The following is a 21,127-nucleotide window of genomic DNA, read 5'->3' on the forward strand; positions in this document are numbered from 1 at the left end:
AGTCTCTGAATCCAAGTGCTTAAGTGACTTCCACCAGTTAACTGGTCTGACTTTCTTTATAACATCATCATCAAATATATATTTCTTGAATTGTTCACCCTTAGCTCTGAAGTTTATTATAATTGGCATTATGGAGGGATGGTTGCTGGATGTCCATGTCATAGCCAGCTCCTCTTTTTCAGCAGTTAAGGTTTGACCCTGGTACCGAGTATTGAGAATATTTACAAGAAAATGAGCTGGAGATAGTGCTTGTCCCATTCGTTTTTTTAATGCTTGTAATTTAACTCTGTCACTGCATATCTCTCTTTTTAAGATCTCACTCAGTTCCTTCCAAATTTCAACAGTGTCAGCAATAAACCAGCTATTTCCCTGCATTTTGTTGAAGGCTACAGAAAGAGGCTTCAGGGTACTCAGCATGTGTTCAGCATTTCTCTTAAGCGTTGTGAACTTTGGCTGTGACAGTGCCATCTATTTTTTTTCATGATTTTGTTCACAAACTGCCATCAGATTAGGCCAGTTCTTGATATAGTGCTCAAAACAGTTCACTGCTGAGTTCCATGCATCTCCTGTGGGAGCGTTAGCTGGGTTCCTCCCCCGTTTTTCAGAGCAGCTGCTGCAAAGTGGTTGTTATGGAAGTATTTTGCAATTTCAACAACATCAGTCTTTATTTCTGGAACTCTGAATTCTTTGGCTAGGTGATGCATCAAATGAGCACTGCAACTGTATGTTGTTAGCGTGGGACTCTTCTAAATAATTTCTTCTCATCTTGGATATATCTGCAGCATTGTCTGTGACCAAAATGCGTACTAGACATTTGAATTCTTTTTCACAGCTTGTTATAGCTTTTACTGCTACGTCTTGTAAGTAGTCTGCTGTGTGTGCATTTCCTGATGTATCAGTTGTTTCTGTAAGGAAGACATTCCCTTCTTCTCTTGTCACACAAGCACATACAGCAAGATCATTGTGGACATTTCTCCATGCATCAAGACTCAGGTTAACAATTTCACCCTCTAGACCTTTTGGACACTGCTCAATTTCTCTATCATACTCTTTATCCAGCAATTTGCCTGTGACATCTGCTCTGTTGGGTGGACTGTGTCCTGGTCTTCATGACTGAACCATGTTAATGAAGTGTGAGTTCTCAATCATACAGAAAGGAGAGTTTTTTGCATAAACAAACCAGGCAATTTTCCCATCAATTATCTCTTTTTGTAATCTGCTGGTTCTTATCACAAACTGATCTATGGTTGTTTCTGGATGATGGAGATTTTTTTTCTCTCTTTGTGCTACAGGTGGTATACTGTGGCTATGTGACATGCAGGATATGACTGAAACACTATCACTGGCAGATAACTCTGAAACTACTGAAAATGATGGTGATCTTGAAGGTGGATAGTCTTCAGAATCCTGTATGTTTATAATGGATTCTCCTAAACAAAATAAGTCATTGCAGTTATTTAATTATTACCATACTGCTCATTTAGTATTACTCATTGCATTCACTGACACTCAGTACTACTTTAAAGGTGAAATTTTAAAAGGAAAATCTGCCTATTTCATTTATTTATTTTTTATCACAACTGCATCTAAAATGATAGTACTGTAGAGTAACAACTATATGTTTTGCTCAAACATGAGAATTCAAGAATAGTCCAGAAGGAAGACTGGCAGTCCTTAAGAAAGAATTATGAAATAAAAGTTTACTACCCTGAAGATCCTGCATGTTCAGGCATGTTCCTATCATCACCTTCAATGCAGCTTCCTCCTGAGAAGGAACACATCTCATGATGTTGTTTCATTGGAGCAACCAGGCCTTGCATTTCTTTATTACACTGTTTGCATTTTACACGCATGCCTGTCTTACACACAGGTGGAGGAACTTCATTAAAATATTCCCAAACTAGGTCTCATCTATGGTCTACTGCCATTATAGGTTTTCCCTTCTAGTGAGAGAATGGTGTGATAGGTCTCAAATCAATGAAGGCTACACTCGGACCTCAAGACTTCTGGAATATGCTGCTCATCCAGTTTCACTTTTGTTTCTACTTCCTGTCCCTCCCTTCTCACATTTATCTCCAGACTTCTCCTTGTCCAGATCTATTCCACCCCTAACAACCTTTTATTCATTGAACTTTTTGAAACTTTGCACTTTTAGCGAGAGAGAAGGGATTGACTCTGTGTATACAAATTTGCAGAGGGACAATAAGATTGATGTCTGTTATTCCTCACCTCTATTTATTTATTTATTTATTTAAAAACAGTTTTGCTGTTAATAGCACGTTGTCTCTGGAGACACAAATCCACAGTTTGAGACCTGCAAAACTAAGCATCTCTGATGGTATTGTCTAGACCAGTGTTTCCCAAACTTGGGACACTGCTTGTGTAGGGAAAGCCCCTCTCGGGCCAGGCCGGTTTGTTTACCTCCTGCATCTGCAGGTCCAGCTGATCGCGGCTCCCACTGGCTGCGTTTCGCTGCTCCAGACTGTGGGTGGCAGGAAGCAGTGCGGGCCAAGGGACATACTGGCCACTGCTTCCAACAGCTCCCATTGGCCTGGAGCAGTGAACCGCGGCCAGTGGGAGCCACGATCTGCTGGACCTGTGGACGCAGCAGGTAATCAAACTGGCCCAGCCCGACAGAGGCCTTCTCTAAACAAGCGGTGTCCCAAGTTTGGGAAACACTGGTCTAGACTGAGCACTGAGACCCATTGGGTAGATAGAAAGATTAACCTAAATAATCCATACAGAAGCCCCTGGAACCCCATAAGATTGGGTCCCTAATCCATGAAGTGTTGGAACTCATTTACAAAACTTTTCTTAAACATTACATGAATATATTCTCATACTATAGAATTAGAATTTGTAATCCCTATTTCATGATGAGATATCTTTGAACTATAATGTATCTTAATTAAAGGTGTCTTTAGATAGGTTTTTTCCTCAAAAAGCATTTTATCAAAAAAATCCAATTTAAATAAAAAAAGTAGATTTTTTTTTCTTTTAAATCGTTACTTGTATCCACTTTGCTTACCACATCTGTATGGAAAGCTGAAGATAACTTGCACAGCAAGTTAAAACCTGACCATTCTCTCTCACCCCTTGACCCTCCTATCCATTACTCTCCTTCTGCACATACCCTACTATGAATAAAATGTCCATGCCTCATCTCCTGGGTGATTAGTAGCAATAATAAAGGATGTCTTCAGCAGTTTGTGATGGAAAACTTGTTTCAAATAATGAAAGTGGGAGATGTGCCTAGGAAAACAAGATACAGTTACAAGAGGGAAGATTTCAAGTGCAACTTTAGAAGTATTTGGAAATAGATAGAGAGGAGAGCAAATATATAGAGAAAAGAAACTCACACAAAAGGCCCCGCCAAACTCTTTCAGAAGGAGAAGAGTGCAACCCCTAAACCCAAAGTTTTTACCAAGTAGTAATTGACCAGTTTTTCTTCCCTATACTTAAGGCATGAAATTGAAAGGTGAAAGATGATCCTCTTACATTTTTCTACTTCCTTCATGTTCTCTTTTCCCAGCTCCCCATTCGTTATGATGATGCAAAACCAAACCATTTAAAATACACTTTTTATAAGAGAAGATAAAATAATATTTTGAATGGAACTTTTGTATCATTTGATGGCCTTTTCACTCCATCATACCCTAAAACTTGGAGAAGTCCCGATATAGTAACTCACTTACACATAACCAGAATGAGAGTCCATTGGTTTTAATTGATAATATTACATAATCAAACAAAGCAAGATCGAAATCTACTTCTAAAGTTTTATACCTAGTCTATATTTCTCTTTTCTTTTTGTTTGCAATGTACAGAACACTTCTGATGCACAATTTAAGCGTTTCTTTTACAGCTAACCATTGTACAGATATACGGAAAACTATATTCTATATAAGAGAACAATTTGGAATGTCATCCTTTGCACGTTGCGTTTAATACATGCAGTGTAAACAAAACAAAACAAACTACAACTCCAAAGCCAGAGGGCCGTGATTGTAGGATTACTCTTGGGTTTTTTAATGCCACTTCTGTGCTTTTTCAATTTACATTCCAGCCCTTCTTGTCAGTGGAAGATAGATGTATACCATTTAGTATTTCTATTTACTTAAGATGTTGGAATGTGAAGTTCGTCTTTATTTCTATCTCTGCCCCCTTCCCTCCCTTTTGAAATGTTAAGTCAAAGAAAGTCATTTTTAAGGTCAGGGCTCGGCATGGAGACATTTGAGCCACCAAACAAATAGCATGGCTTGTTCTAATCAGTTGCTTGTACTGTTGCCATTGAAGCCTTGTTGGAAACAAGAAGCCAGTAGATGTGTTTTTGTATTGAGATTTAAGTGACCAATAAAATAAAACCAAGCAACCCTCAAACCTTTTCTCTTATTGGCATTTTTGCTGCAGAGGTTTCCACTTCCAGGAAAGCTCTTCTTGCTGCTTCAGTGTTGAGGATTGGAGGCATGGTGTTTTGAATTTGGAAGAGGGACAGTGACATTTGGACTTTGGAAGTTTATAAAGCCAATTCCCGTATATTACCTTTTCTTCTGTTAATTGCTAAGCCTATGGTATTATTGCCCTGCGGTTTTTCATGTGAGCAGGTTAGTGCCTTTTACAATGTTTGATAGAGATGCATCGTTGTTCCATGAGAAGATTTCAGATGCGAGTGCTGTAAAATATGCAGCATCAAGACATTTTGCTGCATCGTATTCCTGATGTTCTTAAATGTAAATATTACTAAGGATTCCTATTTTTTTTTGCATTTCAATTTACTATGTAAGTTATTGTTCCATTAAAATAATAAAGAAACAAAAAATCTGCACCCCTGTGAAAGTTTTCCAGATCCTTGCTTCACTTCAAACTCTGAGCTTGCCTGGGTTGTTACAACTTTCATAGACCTTTGAATGACTTAGTCCTCAGCTTCTAGCAAACTGTGGCTGATTTCACATCAAAACTACATACAACTCAGTTTGAGTCTTTTCTAAGGCACAACCTGAGTGGGTGCAGTGAACCCTGTGCAGGACAAAACTGAAGATAAGTTTCCCATAAACTCCTCGAAACCAAAAGATGCTCTAGAATGAGCTGTGCTTCTACCAAGCATTTCCCACTTCCATCTCCCTTTCTTTGAGGCTCAGTCCTTCAAAGTGCTGAGCACCCTGGGCCTGATCCAGCAAAGCACTATAGCACATACTTCAGGCATATGAGTCCTCCCCTTAACTCCAAGCATGTGCTTAAATTCTTTGGCCCAAATTCAAGGAAGTGGTCAGCACTTCACAGTCTTGAGTGCAACTCCTCACTTGGACGCTGAGCATTTACTTCCATGGCCCTTTGTTAAGGGACCGATCCTGTTTCTTTCAGTGTGAGCAAGATTGGACCTTAGGTGGGTTGCATTCCACTTAGGATCCGTAATTAGGGTGGTGGGGGAGAACAGGGTTAAGAGGAGCCCTATGCTGCTAGTGAAAGCAAGTATTATTATTACCAATTCAGGCAGCTAAGAAAATGGACACTTCCATTAGGGTTCTGTTGGGCTAGTGTTTCTCTTGTCTCAAGGACAGAGAGGAATACAACAGAATGATTGACCAGTTGTATGAATGAAGCTACATTCTAGCATGAGCTATGAAATACACCTCTACGGCGATATAACGCACCCTGATATAACACACATTCGGATATAATGCAGTAAAGCAGTGCTCCGGGGAGGGTGGGGCTGCGCACTCCGGTGGATCAAAGCAAATTCGATATAACGCTGTTTTCCGCTATAACGCGGTAAGATTTTTTGTCTCTCGAGGGCAGCGTTATATTGGGGGAGAGGTGTGGCTGCCAAGGGGGAACACAATGGATGCCCTTTACAATGTAAGTGAAATACTTCCTAAAATAACTGCAAATCTCACAAGAGGAGGAGGAGGATCCAATATATTGGCTGCATTTGTGAAGCTCCAATCAGGAAAATGTGCCTACATTAAAACACACACTTAAATGAATAAAAACAAGCATAATCTAGGTTAGACATTTGCCATTCTCAGTGTTTTGCCTTATTGCTCTTGTGTATGTGAGGCTGGAAGGGTCTTGGAGCAGAGCAGGAGCTAAATGCAGCAAGGTGAACCAAGGGCAGAACGAGAGGCTTAACTTGCAATTTCCTTGTTTTTGTTGGTTTAAGTCTGCCTCTTTGCATTGTGTTAATGTTTTGTAGTTCATTTCCTCAGTTGTTTAAGGAATGGCAGAGGTGGGAGCTGGGGACAGGGGTCAGAGGTGAGGCATGCAAAGCTTAAAGCAAATTTGCTCTTTGCACCCCGTAGATATGCACATACTTTCTCAGTAGGTCAAGAGAGAGTTGAAGTGCTGGCGGTGGTCTGGGTGTGCTGCCTTAAACTTTTTTTAAGCTAGTTTAAAACTTTCCTGTGTATCCCTGGAGTGTGGACTCACGCACACTCACATGCAGTCTCTCTCTCCCGCAAGATGCATTGACCCCAATTGATCAGTGTAGCTCAAAAAGAATTGGACTCGGTGAGACAGAGAGAGTGCTCAGGGGCGGCTCCAGGCCCCAGCACGCCAAGTGCGTGCTTGGGGTGGCAAGCCGCGGGGGCGCTCTGCCAGCGCTGCGAGGGCGGCAGGCAGGCTGCCTTCGGCGGCTTGCCTGCAGAGGGTCCACTGGTCCCGCAGCTTCGGTGGAGGTCCCGCAGGCGTGCCTGCAGAGGGTCCGCTGATCCTGTGGCTTCGGCGGACCTCCTGCAGGCGTTCCTGCGGGAGGTCCGCTGAAGCCACGGGATCAGCAGGACCCTCCGCAGGCAAACTGCCGGAGGCAGCCTGCCTGCCGTGCTTGGGGCGGCAAAATCCCTAGAGCTGCCCCTGAGAGTGCTGTCAACCAAATGGGAGTTGATCTTTCTTGGTCCCAGGCTATCTTTTTCCAGCCATAGCACCTTCCTTCTTTCCCTTTTGCTTGAGATGGAGATTGCAAAGGAAGAAATATGCACTTCAAGCTGTTGAAAAATTACCGAAGGCGATACACATCAGGGCTACTGGAGGCAAAGCTCAATCTTCCATTGCAGGTGTGAGCATTCATAGACAGACCTCAGCTGGTAGTTATCTTGAGTCTGGAGTTGCGGGGTGGAATTATTATTAAATTCTCTGGCTTGTGCTGTACAGGAGGTCAAACTAGGTGATCATAATTTAGATGATCATAATTGTCTCTTCTGCTCCTAAAAGCTATTAATCAAAATCTCCTTTTTAGCCTCCTCCCTCTGCCCCAATAAACCCCCCACAAACAAAACCAACATAAGGAGAGGTGGGCCCTTCCTAGAAACAGTTTGGAAAAACTTTCTGTGTTGAAACCATTTCTCGGGTTTATTTTTTGGTCTCTTCCTTCCCTCTCACTTTCTTTTAATCGCTTAGGACATTTACATGAAAATAGGATCCTTGTTGCTTAGGAGTTAATCTGCTTCTGTTGCTTATTCCCCACCTGAAATTCTCAAGGGATTCATTACTGGCAGCCTGCAGATGAAATGGCCTGTAGAAGGGGGGAGTAGTTCCTTTTAAGTTACAGGTGAAGCAGTGTTGCTTCTCTTGCTCCCTTGCCTTTTATTTTATCTTCTCTCCCTGGCTGCCTGTTTCTGGAGGAAGAGGAGCACAGCTGGTCCCTTAACATTCCCTATTATAAGTAGTTTTAAATCTGAGAGTTTGGGCATTTTAGTGGTGACTCTGAAGGCCCTGGGATTTATGGTTCTCTTAAAGCAGACTATTGATTCTAAAAATAATCCTTGTAAGAATGTAGCTTTTAATAAAAATTACCCATAAACGTATATAATTAAGGAAATGGATTTTCTATTCCTCTAAAACTTGCTCACTGGGCATATTTTGGATTCTCTCTGCTCTTGCTAACTCCTGCTGCCTGCTTACTCCTTCTACCTGCGCATGTCTCTTGACAGCAGATAAGCATGTTGCATACCCTAGGGAACAGGTGAGGTGAAACTGGAAAACGTTTTAGCTCTTCAGAAACACTCCTTTAACCCACTGTGCCTGTGTTCGCAGATCTGTGGGCAGGTGTTGAATTATACCACCGTCTGTAAGCTTCAATTCCTAGAAATACCACCCTTTTGTGCCTCTAAAAGTGGTAATTCCTGGGGCATGAGGTACATTGCTTCCTGGGAAGCTGTGGCATCCCACACATGAGTATCTGTGATGAACGGACCTCTCTGTGTCAGGGTTTTATTTCAGGGTGCAGAATTGTGCCCTAGGGTGTGTAAGCCTGAATGTGCTACCATGCAGTTTATAATATTACAAGTTGTAATATTAGGGATGTTTGGGAGTTCTGGTTAGTAAACAAGAGAAATGCTACACAGCATAAGATGTCTGCTGCTTAAGAAGACTCCCAGATTTAGAAGTGCCTCTAATGTCTAATGCCAAGGGCACTTGGAGAAGATGGGAGAAATGGAGGCATTTGAAAAAATGTATCTTACCAGCCAGCATCTGCTGTCAGACTCCTTCTCTCCAGAAAAGACAACTCAGGCATCAGCAGGTCATGGGGGAATGAGGGAAATGGAATCATCTGATATACATGAGACCAATATAAGGCAAAACCCTCATTTAAAATCATATAGCCTGGCTTTCTGAAGATCCTGAACACCTGCAGTTCCTATTGACTTCAGTGGATATTCTGTACCTCAGAAAACCAGGCCATTACCCCCAATTTTTGGTCCGTGACAAGGCACTTACATCTGGATACGGTTCTGAAATGAAACCAGAGAGAACACCTGTCTCCCAGGGTAACACGGAAAGCCTGCAGGTGAGCTGCAGCAGTGTCGTTTTGTTGGTGGAGCTGCTCTTTTGGGTCTCCGATAAGAAGTTCTGTGCTCTTGTGGGAGCCAGTCCTGAGTTTGAATCCTGTTGCCTATTGATGTGTGAAGGGATGTGTGTGCGTGCACAGTAGGCTTAGAACATACTTGTTACTACTGTTGGTATAAAGTGATACATATAGGGCTGCAGATACCCAAATACAGAGCAAACCCCACTCCTGGCCCTGGAGTGCATATTATCGAAGGCCCTGACCCTGTAACAGACTATATGTGCTCAACTAACCATGTGAGTCCTCCCCTTGACTTCAGGGAGGCCATTCAAATACAAATATCCTGTAGGCTTTGTGTTTCAAAGAGCTGTTTTCTCCTCCTACCCCTCTGCTTTTGCCTTAGTGTTAAATTATTTATGGTAACGCTGAGAGAGGTGGGGGATGGAGGTGGAAGATTATTGGCAGTTATAGGAACTGGTAGAGGGAAGATCCAAGAGATTTGAGGTCACGTTTACAAACTCGGTTGCAACACGTGACTGCCCGCGGGTATTAGTCTAGATGAGCAGTGATGTCTTCACTTGCCCAATACACATGTGGAAATGCAGGTCGTTCATACAATATTATTGCATTACAATAGTGCCTAGAGGCCCCACTGAGAGAGGGCCATATTATACAAAAATACAGTTGACAGGTGCAAAGAGTGAAGGTGCATCTGTTGTTCCATGTTACAACATTTTGAGCCCTACGTATCTTGGGTAGTTCACCAAATTACTTGAGCACCCGCTTGAATCTGTGGTCATCCTTTAGAAATAAGGCTTCCACTTTCCTTTAACCAAAGATTTCTGCCTTCAAGGTATGGTTAGGAGGAGGGGCTACCACAAGGCCACGAAGGGAGGCACAAATGTATATGTTACTGTGTAGTGTAGTTCAACAGTATTCTTACTGTAGGCTTGATGGCCAGCAAAGTACTCAGATTGACTTACTTGCTTTTGGGATGTTTTTCTTCCCGCTACATCTTACAGTGCTGGTGAAGTCGTGTAGTTGGTTTTGTGTCGCACAGTAAGTCTTGGCTTTGGTATAATGGGGGACACACTTTTCAAAGTCTCATTCGTGTCACACCTGGTCGTCTTGTAAACTTTACAGGAGGAGTCTGCTGATGCAACTAGGATTTAATGACGCTGTCTGAATTGTTGTTACACCAGAATGCAAAGCAATGGCAGGTTCTGATACCTAGTGTGATGCTGATGTCTGCCTCCAGGCACAGGTGAATTACGTCCATATATTGACTTTCTTAGGAATCATTTTAATTTCACTTGCAACCTGAGCCTGTTTTTCCTCCCCTTAGAACCATTAAAGTACATGGCATTTGTTGCTGTGTGTTGTTGGGTGGACTCTGGCTCTCACTGTGGCTTACTAATCCTATTTAACAAATCCTTTTAGTTGTTTACACATGACACACTGCATCAGTGGTTTTCAACACTTTTTCATTTGCGGACCCATAACAAATTTCAAATGGAGGTGTAGACCCCTTTGGAAATCTTAGACATAGTCTGTCGACCCCCTGGGGTCCTTGAGGCACAGGTTGAAAACCATTGCACTGCATCATTATGAGGCATCTTCTTAAAGATAGTATTGTTGCATCCTTCCTGTCTCCCTTTGGAAGAGCAGGAAAATAACTGGGTGAAAACAATGCTGCCTGCTGCATTGACCTAGTTCAGGGGTCGACGACCTTGCAGAAGTGGTGTACCGAGTCTTCATTTATTCACTCTAATGTAAGGTTTTGCATGCCAGTAATACATTTTATCATTTTTAGGTCTTTCTAGAAGTCTATAATATATAACTAAACTATTGTTGTATGTAAAGTAAATAAGGTTTTTAAAATGTTTAAGAAGCTTCATTTAAAATTCAATTAAAATGCAGAGCCCCCCGAACCGGTGGCCAGGACCCAGGCAGTGTGAGTGCCACTGAAAACCAGCTTGCGTGCCATAGGTTGCTTACCCCTGACCTTGTGTCTCTCAAAAATATTAATCAGAAGCAAATCGAAGTAGCGAGCCCATCAAGAAGTACCAGTGCGAGGCTTGAGATCCTCAGGTAAAAGATGCTCCACAATTGCAGTGTGTCAATTTCCAGCCTTCTGCAACAGTATTGTAAATTATATGACCTACTGAGGTTAAGCCCACACCAGATTTGTAACAACAATAGCCAGAGAGATGTTCTGCTTCTACTACAGAAATGATTCCGTAGATAAATGAAGCAAAGTACAAATGAACTTTAACTCTCTGGCTATTGCTGCTGTGCACTCAGTGATATTTGCGCAGTGAACAACTCCGACTTTTATTATAAAAGTGCTTGCTTCTTGAGACAGAATGTTTTCCAAGGTCTTGGAAAGATAAGAATTGAGTGTTTCAACAAGCATATTAAACTTGCATTGCATGTGTTAATGTAATCAGGAACAAACTGACTTTTCTGCTCAAAGCAGGGCTAGAGACTTGATTTAAAACAAGGAAACAAAACACAACCCAAACCCTTCTTTTACCTCCGAAAGCCAAAAGGAATTTTTCTCCCCTCCTAGTTGTCTTGCTCTGCCCCATTTTTCAACATTAACCTTGTCATAGTATCAAGTTCTCTTGTGATTCGTGGAATGTGGAGGTCTTATTGAATGCTACCTTGGAAAAGTAATCGCTGTATGAGTTCGGGGGAGGGAGGAGAGCAAGGGAATGCATAGTAGGATGCATTGCAGGAGTGAATTGTTCCCAGTTTGGAGTTTAGTATGAGAATTTTGAACAGTCTGTTTTCCAAGTGACTGAGAAATATTAATGTTGTTTCCATAATGGATGAACATTTTTATAGAGGAAAAAAATAAAATATATGGTATTGTTTTTCAAAGTATATTTCCAGATACTACAGAACATCAAATTGAGGCTTTTGCCGTGCCCGTTAAACCAAACATATGAACAATCACTAGCAAGGATTAGTGAATAAACAATTTGCAAATGGATACTGTTTCCCCCTCAGCTAATTGGCACTTGAGTTTTCTAATTGATTATGAACACCTTGATTTTCCATACCATTGGCTGGCCCCTTTTCTAAATCTAAATAATACTTCTTAGCTCTTACACCAGTGTAGCACTTTTCATCTGTAGATCTCTAAGCCCTTCACAAAAGGAAGGTAAAATAATATTGCTAATCTGAAACTTTTAGTTATTGGCATATAAAATGTAACTAAAAATGCTGAACAACCATAAAAAGAGGAATTTGGAATGAAATGCCTTTTCACTTTCAAAATAATGTCATTATAGTTTTAAAAAAGCATAACTGTTTGGCAGTGTTTTAATGAAGGAAGTGGAACAACAAAATAAAGAACTCTCCTTGGAGAAGTCTTCTGGGCATGACCGCCTTCCCTCTCCACAATCCCAACCTAGTTGCAAATATCCGAACAATGTCTAAAGAACCCCAGGCCTTGTGAATGTGGTTTATGGATGACTCCAGTATAAACTGACCCTGTGCTGACATTGCCTCTGGATCAGCGTCCAGCTGGGAGTTAAAACATACGGCACAGTACAACTGCGGTGACTTTTGTAAACTTAACCCCAGTGAAACCAATTCAATGATCTGTGGGGAATGGGGTCTTTTTCTGTGTACCCGGCTCCTCTTGCTGTTCGCTGAAAAGGGCACTTCTACACACTTTGGATGAGAGAGCGGTGCAGCCAGAGCAGGCTTGCCGCATATATAATTGAATTTGGAGAAGATTTTGGCACAGATCAGCCTCACAGTGATGCTTTTCCTTTTTCATTTTGATGCTTTTTCTGTTTTAGGTGATACTGCTGATGGCAGCACTGCAAAACACTTTAATTCTGTGATGTTTACTCCTTAGTTCCTGATGTAATGGAAGTGGGGTATATTTGGCTAGGATATAGCTTGTTTAACGTCAGGCAGTTGTGGTGGGAAACTAGCAACGTGTGGGGAAAAATGATCTGTAGTATGTAAGATTTCTACTAGCTGCCTCAGGGTTTAGTTGTTTGAGCTACTGTGCAGCCCAGTATGTAATCTAAGATTCAATTGGAGTTTTTTGTTGCATCATTAGACCTCCTCTTTCATTATTGGTTTAGGAACATTTACATAGATCTCCTAATTAATGTAATTATGTTAAATACTACATTGCCTCAGTGACGTGTTGTTTTGAGCAGTGAAACAATTTAATTCCAAGGTTGCCTGCTTGGTGTTCAATTTGGCAAATCTGGACAGATCAGCACCAGATTAAAAGCAGATATTTGTGAGGCATTAGAACACTAGAAAAAGGCAGTTGGCAGCCCACTTTTGGAGCCTCTCTTGCTGCCAACTAATTTCTGTGTGCTGAGCAGCATGGTCTAGTGGGTAGGGCACTGAACTGGGGGTCGGGATCAGGGTTCTGTTCCCACCCCTCTGCCCATGATCTAGTGTGATACCTTAGGCAAGTCACTTCACCTTTCTGTGCCTCCCTTTCTCTTCTTAAATTTTGTCTGTTTAATCTGTAAACTCTGTGACATAGGGACTCTTACTATATATAAGGAAAGTGCCTAGCACAAAGCGGCCTCACTCTTGGTTGGAGCCTCTAGACATAGAAATGATAATTTGATGGGGGGAATTTGCTCTTTGGGGTTAAGAATCTCATATCCATATAAAATATAAACACTATCTCTGAGGCAGTTTTTATTTCCTTGTTTTATCCTGTACAATTGTATCCATTTTAATGAAATAGCTGATCTGGCTAAACTTTTGTTCCGTACTCATTGCTGTGATATTTTTAATTTTAGATTTCTCTTCCTTCCCACATATTTTCTGTGTGTGTGTGTGTGTGTAACCGATTTGTTGTTGTTTTGTGGAAAAGTCAAGTTAAATAATTGAGTTCTAATTTAAGTACTTCTATGACCCCAATTACTGCCTATTTGAGCACCTCGCAATCCGTAATGTGTTTATTTTCACAACACCTCTGTGAGGTAGGGAAGTGCTACTATCCCCATTTTGCAAATGGGAACTGAGACACAGAGAGACTCTGTCCTGGTCTACACTGAAAAGCTACATCAGTGTAGCTACATCTGAGGCGAGAAAAACTTGCACCCCTGAGAGATGTAGGTAAGCCGACCTAACCCTCAGCATAGACTGTGCTAGCTGGCTACCTACCTACCGCCTCTTGGGGAGGTGGGTTATCTACAGCTGTGGGAGAACCTCTCCAGCCGCTGTAGTAAGTGTCTACACTGAAATGCTACAGTGGTGTAGCTACTCTAGCCACTGGACCATCTTTTCTCTGAATTTTACATTTAGTTCTGAAGGAGGTGAGATTCTTGGGCATTCTGCCATTTCCAGGAGAGAGTTCTGCAGTCATAGGCCAGCTGCTGAGAAAGCGCAACTCCCTGTGCTTGCTACCCTCATCATTCTAGCTAGCTGTTCCACTGGAATTTAGCTGCTGGAAGGGTCATGGTTAGATAGGTGGAGGTAGAGCCTTGCGTACCTAAGGCAACCCATATAGAAATACTGAGGACAAAACCTTGGGATTGAAATGTTCCCCCTTAGGAAACTAACACAGAGAAAAGGGCATGAAGGTGATGGGCTCTAAATGCCCTGGATTGCAGGGTTGGTGGACTGCTGTATTATGGTCCATTTTGGAGTTTTCTCTAGGATCAGCTGCTTCTTTCCTAGGAATAACGAGTTGCAATAGGTTTAAGTTCTGTTTGCTTCTCTGTTCTGAAAAATACCACATCCAATAGCAATGGAATCCTCTTGCCCAAGGACACCTGCTTATAGGAGTGAATCCATCCAAAGAATGCATGGTATTTGCTTTTTCCAAAGCATTGTGCACTTGAAACTTTGCCTCTTGCAAGAGCACTTGTGAATACGTGCTCACAAGCTAGAGAGAGAAACCCATCCTTTTAGGATGGAGCACAGGGTTTACATGTGTAAAATAAACATTGAGATGCTCCATCAACAGCGCCTCAGCCTGTAGGTTAGCAATGACAGTGTTCCTGTTGTGCTCAGCTTGCTGTTCTTTGCACTTCCTGCACATTTCCTTGTCTGCCGATGAGGGTTTATTTTGGGCTCTGGCCCATGTTAACAGTGGGGATGACTTGTTTAGATTATAGTCTGAAAGTCATCATAGAAGAGACATCATCCTTTGTGTCTTGTACTAACAAACAGAGGCTGTACCCCCTGGAAGGGAAACGCTAACACACAGGAGGAGGATCCATGGTGTCATTAGTACGCTTTCTTTTGAGGAGAGGGTTGTAGGCTCGAGTCATTATAGCCACTTGATGTTGCTTGGAGTTATTTGCCTAAAAAAAATACAGTTCTTCAGCTGAGTTGGAAACTGGATCTTAGTATGAAGTTTATAACGTTAGTGCACATCATCAATCAGTATTTTTAAAATCCATAAAAAGTTCATAGAATACTCTTACTGTCCCCTAAATACACTAGAACATGGTGATGCAGACCCTGAGATGGTTCTCCAAGAGCTTACTTTTTTTAACAAACAAAAATATTAATAATACTCATGTAGTATGAAGGTTGTGACACATTCCAGTAAAAGCAAGACTGAGTCTCTGGGCTCAATCCTGCTTTCATTAATATGTATTTCTGAATAATCTGATTGTGCACAGAAGTTGGGTCACATTTCTAATTCTGTCTAAACAGTGGGACAAACTTCCAAAAGCCTTCCACAAGCTGCTTTTGTCTTCTGAAGGATCAGTAAAACCTGAAGAGGATATTCTGTTACCAGAAGGGCTATGCATATATATTATGGCAATGTATAAATATGTGCATGCAAGCCATCAGAGAAGGAGGCAAAAAATCTGTTCAAAACCTTGTAGATGGGACAGCAGTTTGGGGATGTAGTGAGGGCAGGCAACATTTTCTCTGGTTAAATTTGATACTAAATTGTAAAGCGGGAGGGGAGTGGTTGTGGTTTTTAAAGGGAGTCATTGCTGTGGGATTGGCCTTATTTGGGTGTCTTGGTCATTATGAGGTCCCAGCTGCAACAAACAGTTCAAAATAATCAGTTGTTTATCTTGTAGCTCATTGGTGCCCAGTTTTTGTACTCCATTTGGAGTTGTTGAAAGCTTAATTATTACAATTACAAACAGATTCTGAGATACCTGTCAAAACCATTGAAGCTTGCAAAGTGGAAAATACATAAGTTTTCAAAGGGAAAAAAATCCTTATTTTAAAAAAGGAAATAACTTTAAAAATGTGGCTTCTGGCTTTGTTTTTTGTTTTGTTTTAACTGAAAAATAAGCAAGCCTATGGTTCAGCTTATGTGACTCTTTAGGGGAAATCAGCAGGACACCTGTAAATCTGAATAGATGCTTTCTTGTCACTGGTTGGTTCTTTCTCTCTTTGCCCTGAAATTGTTTGTAAGCATCTTTTTTTTTTTTAATGAAATATGTCACTTTTCTTAAGACAGTACTAAACTACATTGTTGTTCATTTTGCATCTAGCGGTACAGAGGCTGGTCCTTTGAAAGTGTAGTCCAGAGGCTGGCAACCTTTCAGAAGTGGTGTGCTGAGTCTTCATTTATTCACTTTAATTTAAGGTTTCACGTGCCACTAATACATTTTAATGTTTTGAGAAGGTCTCTTTCTATAAGTCTATAATATATAACTAAACTATTGTTGTATGTAAAGTAAATAAAGTTTTAAAAATGTTTAAGAAGCTTCTTTTAAAATGCAGGCCAGGACAGGGGTAGTGTGAGTGCTACTGAAAATCAACTCGTGTGCTGCCTTTGGCACACGTGCCATAGGTTGCCAAACCCTGGTGTAGTCCTTCACTTTTAAAGGCAATGTATGATGTTGTCTCATTCTAAGCAGTCAGACTTTGGGGGACACACTCCCACATTTCAGCACATGGTGGCAGTTAGTTTGTAACTCCCAACCCTGCCAAAGTGCAAACCTAATCTTGGCACTGGAATTGTATCTTTAAAATTGTGCAAACTCCCCTGACTGCCCCCCAAACCTCAGTCTCTTCAGTAATTCACCAGTGATATGTGCAGACTGTTCTCCAATCTTCTCAACGTGAAAGGTTGCATTTAGACTTGACTGACACAATGATCTGCCATCCAATGATCATATTTTGCCAGATGGGACAAAGATATTTCTCAGATCAGAAATAGATTGTTTAGATGATTAGCTGGTGGCAAACTGTGACTTCTGTTTAACTGTTTATTTCATTTTTACCAACACCAACATCACCTTGCTTGTCTGGTTGGTTCAGCTAGTGTGTTCTGTCTCTCACATAGATTGTAAGCCAGGGATTGGCAAGCTTTGGCACGCGGCCCGTCAGAGAAAGCCCCTGGCGGGCCGGGCTGGTTTATTTACTTGCAGCGTCCGCAGGTTCGGCCGATCACAGCTCCCACTGGCTGCAGTTTGCCACTCCAGGCCAATGGGGACTATGAGAAGTGGTGGCTAGCACATCCATTGGCCTGCACCGCTTCCCGCAGCCCCCATTGGCCTAGAGCGGCAAACTGCAGCCAGTGGGAGCCGCGATCTGCCGAATCTGTGGATGCTGCAGGTAAACAAACTGGCCTGGCCTGGCAGGGGCTTTCCCTGACAAGCTGCGTGCCAAAGGTTGCCGATCCCTGTGGCAAGCTCTCTGGGACCATGACTGTCTTCTCTGATACTTATCCAGGGTCTAGCACAATATGATCCTGATTGGGGTTCCTATGCAACCCTAATAATAATTTACAGAGGGCTGTATGAGCCACTATTGGAGACATCTCTAAATAGTGTGCCAATCCAAAAGCTTAAGGATAAATCCTCTTATGTTGGCTTAGGCTGTTTGCCAAGATAGTAATCCTAGTTAGTTTCATAGATGCTTTGACTATCTCAGACTTCCTCATTCTTCTGTGTTATATATTACTGTAGGTGCTGTAAAATACCATAGTGCTGAGATATCGAGGTGAACAGCCTCAAAGAAATAGTAACCAGTGGTCAGTTAATACCTAATTGTGTTCACATGCATTAAACTGGTGATTCTGAAGGTGAATACGATTTGTTCAGTTCAGCATTGCAACTGTCTTATTGCTACATAATTTATTCTTTGCTTGGCTCCGGTGTCTTTCGCTGTGAAATCCTTCTGCATATAATTCATGCTTTTTGAACATACGGGCACCTGTTGTGTCACTGAATTGACCTCATTTGGGCATCACACAAGAAATGAACTTGACCCAATGGTTTTATATCTTAGCTTCTTGTTTTTGTAGCTGCTGGATACCTGAGTTTGTCCTTTCTCTGACCACAAGTGAAAGCTAGTTTCAAATTCTTACCGCAGTGTCTTATAGATGTTCTTTCCACATCACACAACTGCTGAACAATTTAACATGATTGATAGTTTCTCTTCTTAAGCGTATCATAAAACTGGTATAGTAGAGGGTGTTGCAGGTCAAAATCAAGGGGCATTGTCAGAGCTGTATGGACATTCCAGAGTTGCTTTATTATTTTTGGGCTTTGAGAAGATAACAGCTGAAAATCCACTGGATGGATTGAAGATTTTCCTTATTTTGACAAAGGAACGGCTTTTTACATCCAGTGCTGTGGCATTACAATTTGAGTGAATTTTTAGCATTGTGTGAGAGAATTTCAGTGTGGCTAAACCCTAAGTATGTCATATTGGAGAACTTCACCCTGAGTGATAGGCCATATCAGATCAAACAACAAAACCACTATCTTCCAGTCCTGTGGCACCTTATAGACTAACAGATGTTTTGGAGCATGAGCTCATGCTCCAAAATGTCTGTTAGTCTATAAGGTGCCACAGGACTCTTTGCTGCTTTTACAGATCCAGACTAACACGACTACCCCTCTGATACTATCTTCCAGACACCATCCTTTTTGAACCAAATGAGTATTAACGTGTGTTTCTTTATCTAGCAGGCTCTGCAAGTGAGCACCAGATAGAAATGCACAGTACTAGAAGTAACACTTTTAGAGAATTAATTTCTACTTTAATGTCTATTGTATTGTCAGCCAGAAGGGAAATTATTTCAAGGGTGGATTTCAGGTTTTTTTAATCTCTCTTTGTGAACCATCTGGGTTTGCTGACAAAGAAACATGGAAAGAGGCATACACTCTCTACAAGAGCTGGTTGAAAACTTTTGAATTTTGGAATTTCAATTACATTTTGGAAAAAAAAGACACTTTTTAAAAACCAGCTCTGTTCTCTACCATTGTTCCCCGAGTATCAGTTATTTCCTATGGGTGGTAAAATGATACCATTTTCTATACAATAGCACCTTGCTAAACTGCACAAAAAGTCTCCTGACCTCTCAGCAAAGACTCAGTAAGAGACTGCATTGCAGCTTTTGCTATTGATAGGTCTCCATTCATTTAATGAAATGTTCTACTGTGCAACATATTTAAAGCCGTACTGTATTTGTGAGAGTAGATGAACAAGCTATATTTTGTGATGTGTGTCTTTTTGCTTTTTGCATTGTGTGTTCCCTTGCTAATTCACACAGGGTAAAGAGTTTCCCAGTCACTAATTCTACCACTGTCATTTTACTGGTCATAAGTGCACTTTTAATCCTGAGCCCCCTAAAGAATATTGTTTCAGTGTGAGGGAGAGCAGCTCCCAAAATGGCTCAGGTTCACCTATCTCTGCTTACAATTGCCTTCTGGGCCAGAAGAGAACAAAGATCGATGCTCCCCTTCCTTGGATAGCAGGAGACGACCTGTTGAGCTCTCTAGTTTCAGCTGACGTGTGTGTACACAGGAATTTCTCCTGCTGTGGTGACCAAGTGATGGTCTGAGGTGCTGACTTTGTTTTAACTAATTAAATCTCCCACAGAGCATTAATAAAGTGAACCAGTAACTGTATTTTCTCTTCTCTCACCATTCTGAATTACATGTTAAGAACCCAACTTCTCTATTTTGTTAAACTGTCTTCTTTCCATGTGCACTTAGTGGGACAGATGAATCCATTTGGATGCAGTATGGGAAGCAAGTTATACCCTGGAGCAGGGGATTTACCAGTGGAAGGGTATGCAGGAGTATGCTTTACATTCTAGCTGAGGTTCCACAGAACCCTGATAATGGAGGCTTCTCAAGGCTTCTTCTAGCTAGGCTGGCTCTTCTCTGCCCCTTCTGTGCTGGTCCTTCTTTACCAAGTTCCCTGGAGAGTGGATCTTGCCAGCAGCATGTGCTCCTGCTCCTGCTCCAGGTGAATTTCCTCCTGAAATGAGTTTATTTAGTCTTTTTGTAGGAGTTCCATTTAGAACAAGATGTATCTTTCACTTCAATATAATTGAACCATCTAGGGAAAGGAGGGTTTTGTCGTCCTCATCTGCATGTCACTTGGAGGAGTAAAGGGTAAGAGAGCTGTTTGTTCACTCCCACCTTCAGAATGTTACTACATTTTGAAATGTGAAGCTCCTCAAGTTAATGGAGACTTCCAGCCTCTCTCCTGGACCAATCACTGGCTTGTATTCAAATTAACTGCTTGTCCCACTTCAACTGTTTTCTGTCTCTCACTTTTGTATGCTTAATTCTAAAGTTCCCTCTATTCTAGTGGTGCGTTAAATGATTCCAGTTTTCTCTTTTCCAGGACCCGTATATCGCTTTCTGCTGCGATTCTCTGTGCTTGACTTGGAGGTCTTGAAAGAAGCTGCACGCTGCTGCATGCAGTTACAGTAAGGTTAAACACTTTTTATTGATCAGTGATGAATAGAAGTAGTTGAGATTACATGTTTTAGTGATGTTATTTCCCAGACTTTCCTCCTGATACCATAGGAAGATGCTGATCTCAAAGCACGTTTCTTAAATTGGTTTAACAGATTATTTTGCTGCAATTATTTTTTTTACAATTGACTGGAAGTAGAAGTCAAACAACATAACTATCACATTGAAGAACAACAAAACAGGTACAGAGATTTCATAAAGCTATTGGAACAGAATACAGTACCAGCATTATACATGGAGTATGGTGTATTAATTATCTGTCTCACTGTTAAGCTCACCGAGTTCCCCATTTGACACAGTGTGAAATGCATTTCTCTCTCTTGGAGGTGGGGAGTTTAGCTCTGTCCCTGTAGATTTGCCCTTTCCCCTGCTATTTTATTTCCAAGACCCCACATTACAGATGTCATTTGAGATAATCAGCTGGACTTGTGTTCCCCGTGTGACACTGTGGCCAAAAGAACTAATGCAGTACTGGGATACATAAATAGAGAAACTTGAAGTAGAAGTAGAGAGGTTATTTTACCTTGTGTTTGGCATTGGTGCAACTGCTGCTGGAATCCTGTGTCCATTTGTGTCCAAAATTCAAGAAGGATGTTGATCAATTGGAGAGGGTTCAGAGAAGAGACACAAGAATAATTAAAGGACT

General features: G+C 41.5%; 1 protein-coding gene across 9 annotated transcripts in view; it reads left to right on the top strand.

The window, feature by feature from the left end:
- The window catches only part of AKAP13 (A-kinase anchoring protein 13), a 332,046-nt gene that overhangs the window by 42,905 nt on the left and 268,014 nt on the right, over window positions 1–21,127 (top strand). For 8 of the 9 annotated variants that reach the window (XM_030577582.1, XM_030577585.1, XM_030577590.1 and 5 more), the window contains one exon: window positions 20,348–20,432. In XM_030577582.1, the coding sequence (XP_030433442.1) occupies window positions 20,422–20,432 (11 nt within the window). In that variant the 5' untranslated portion in view covers window positions 20,348–20,421. Of the gene's footprint in view, window positions 1–20,347; window positions 20,438–21,127 lie in introns of all 9 variants that reach the window. The other variant, XM_030577586.1, reaches the window with a different exon arrangement.

This window comes from Gopherus evgoodei, chromosome 10 (assembly GCF_007399415.2).
Source record: "Gopherus evgoodei ecotype Sinaloan lineage chromosome 10, rGopEvg1_v1.p, whole genome shotgun sequence".
Classification (NCBI taxonomy): domain Eukaryota; kingdom Metazoa; phylum Chordata; order Testudines; family Testudinidae; genus Gopherus; species Gopherus evgoodei.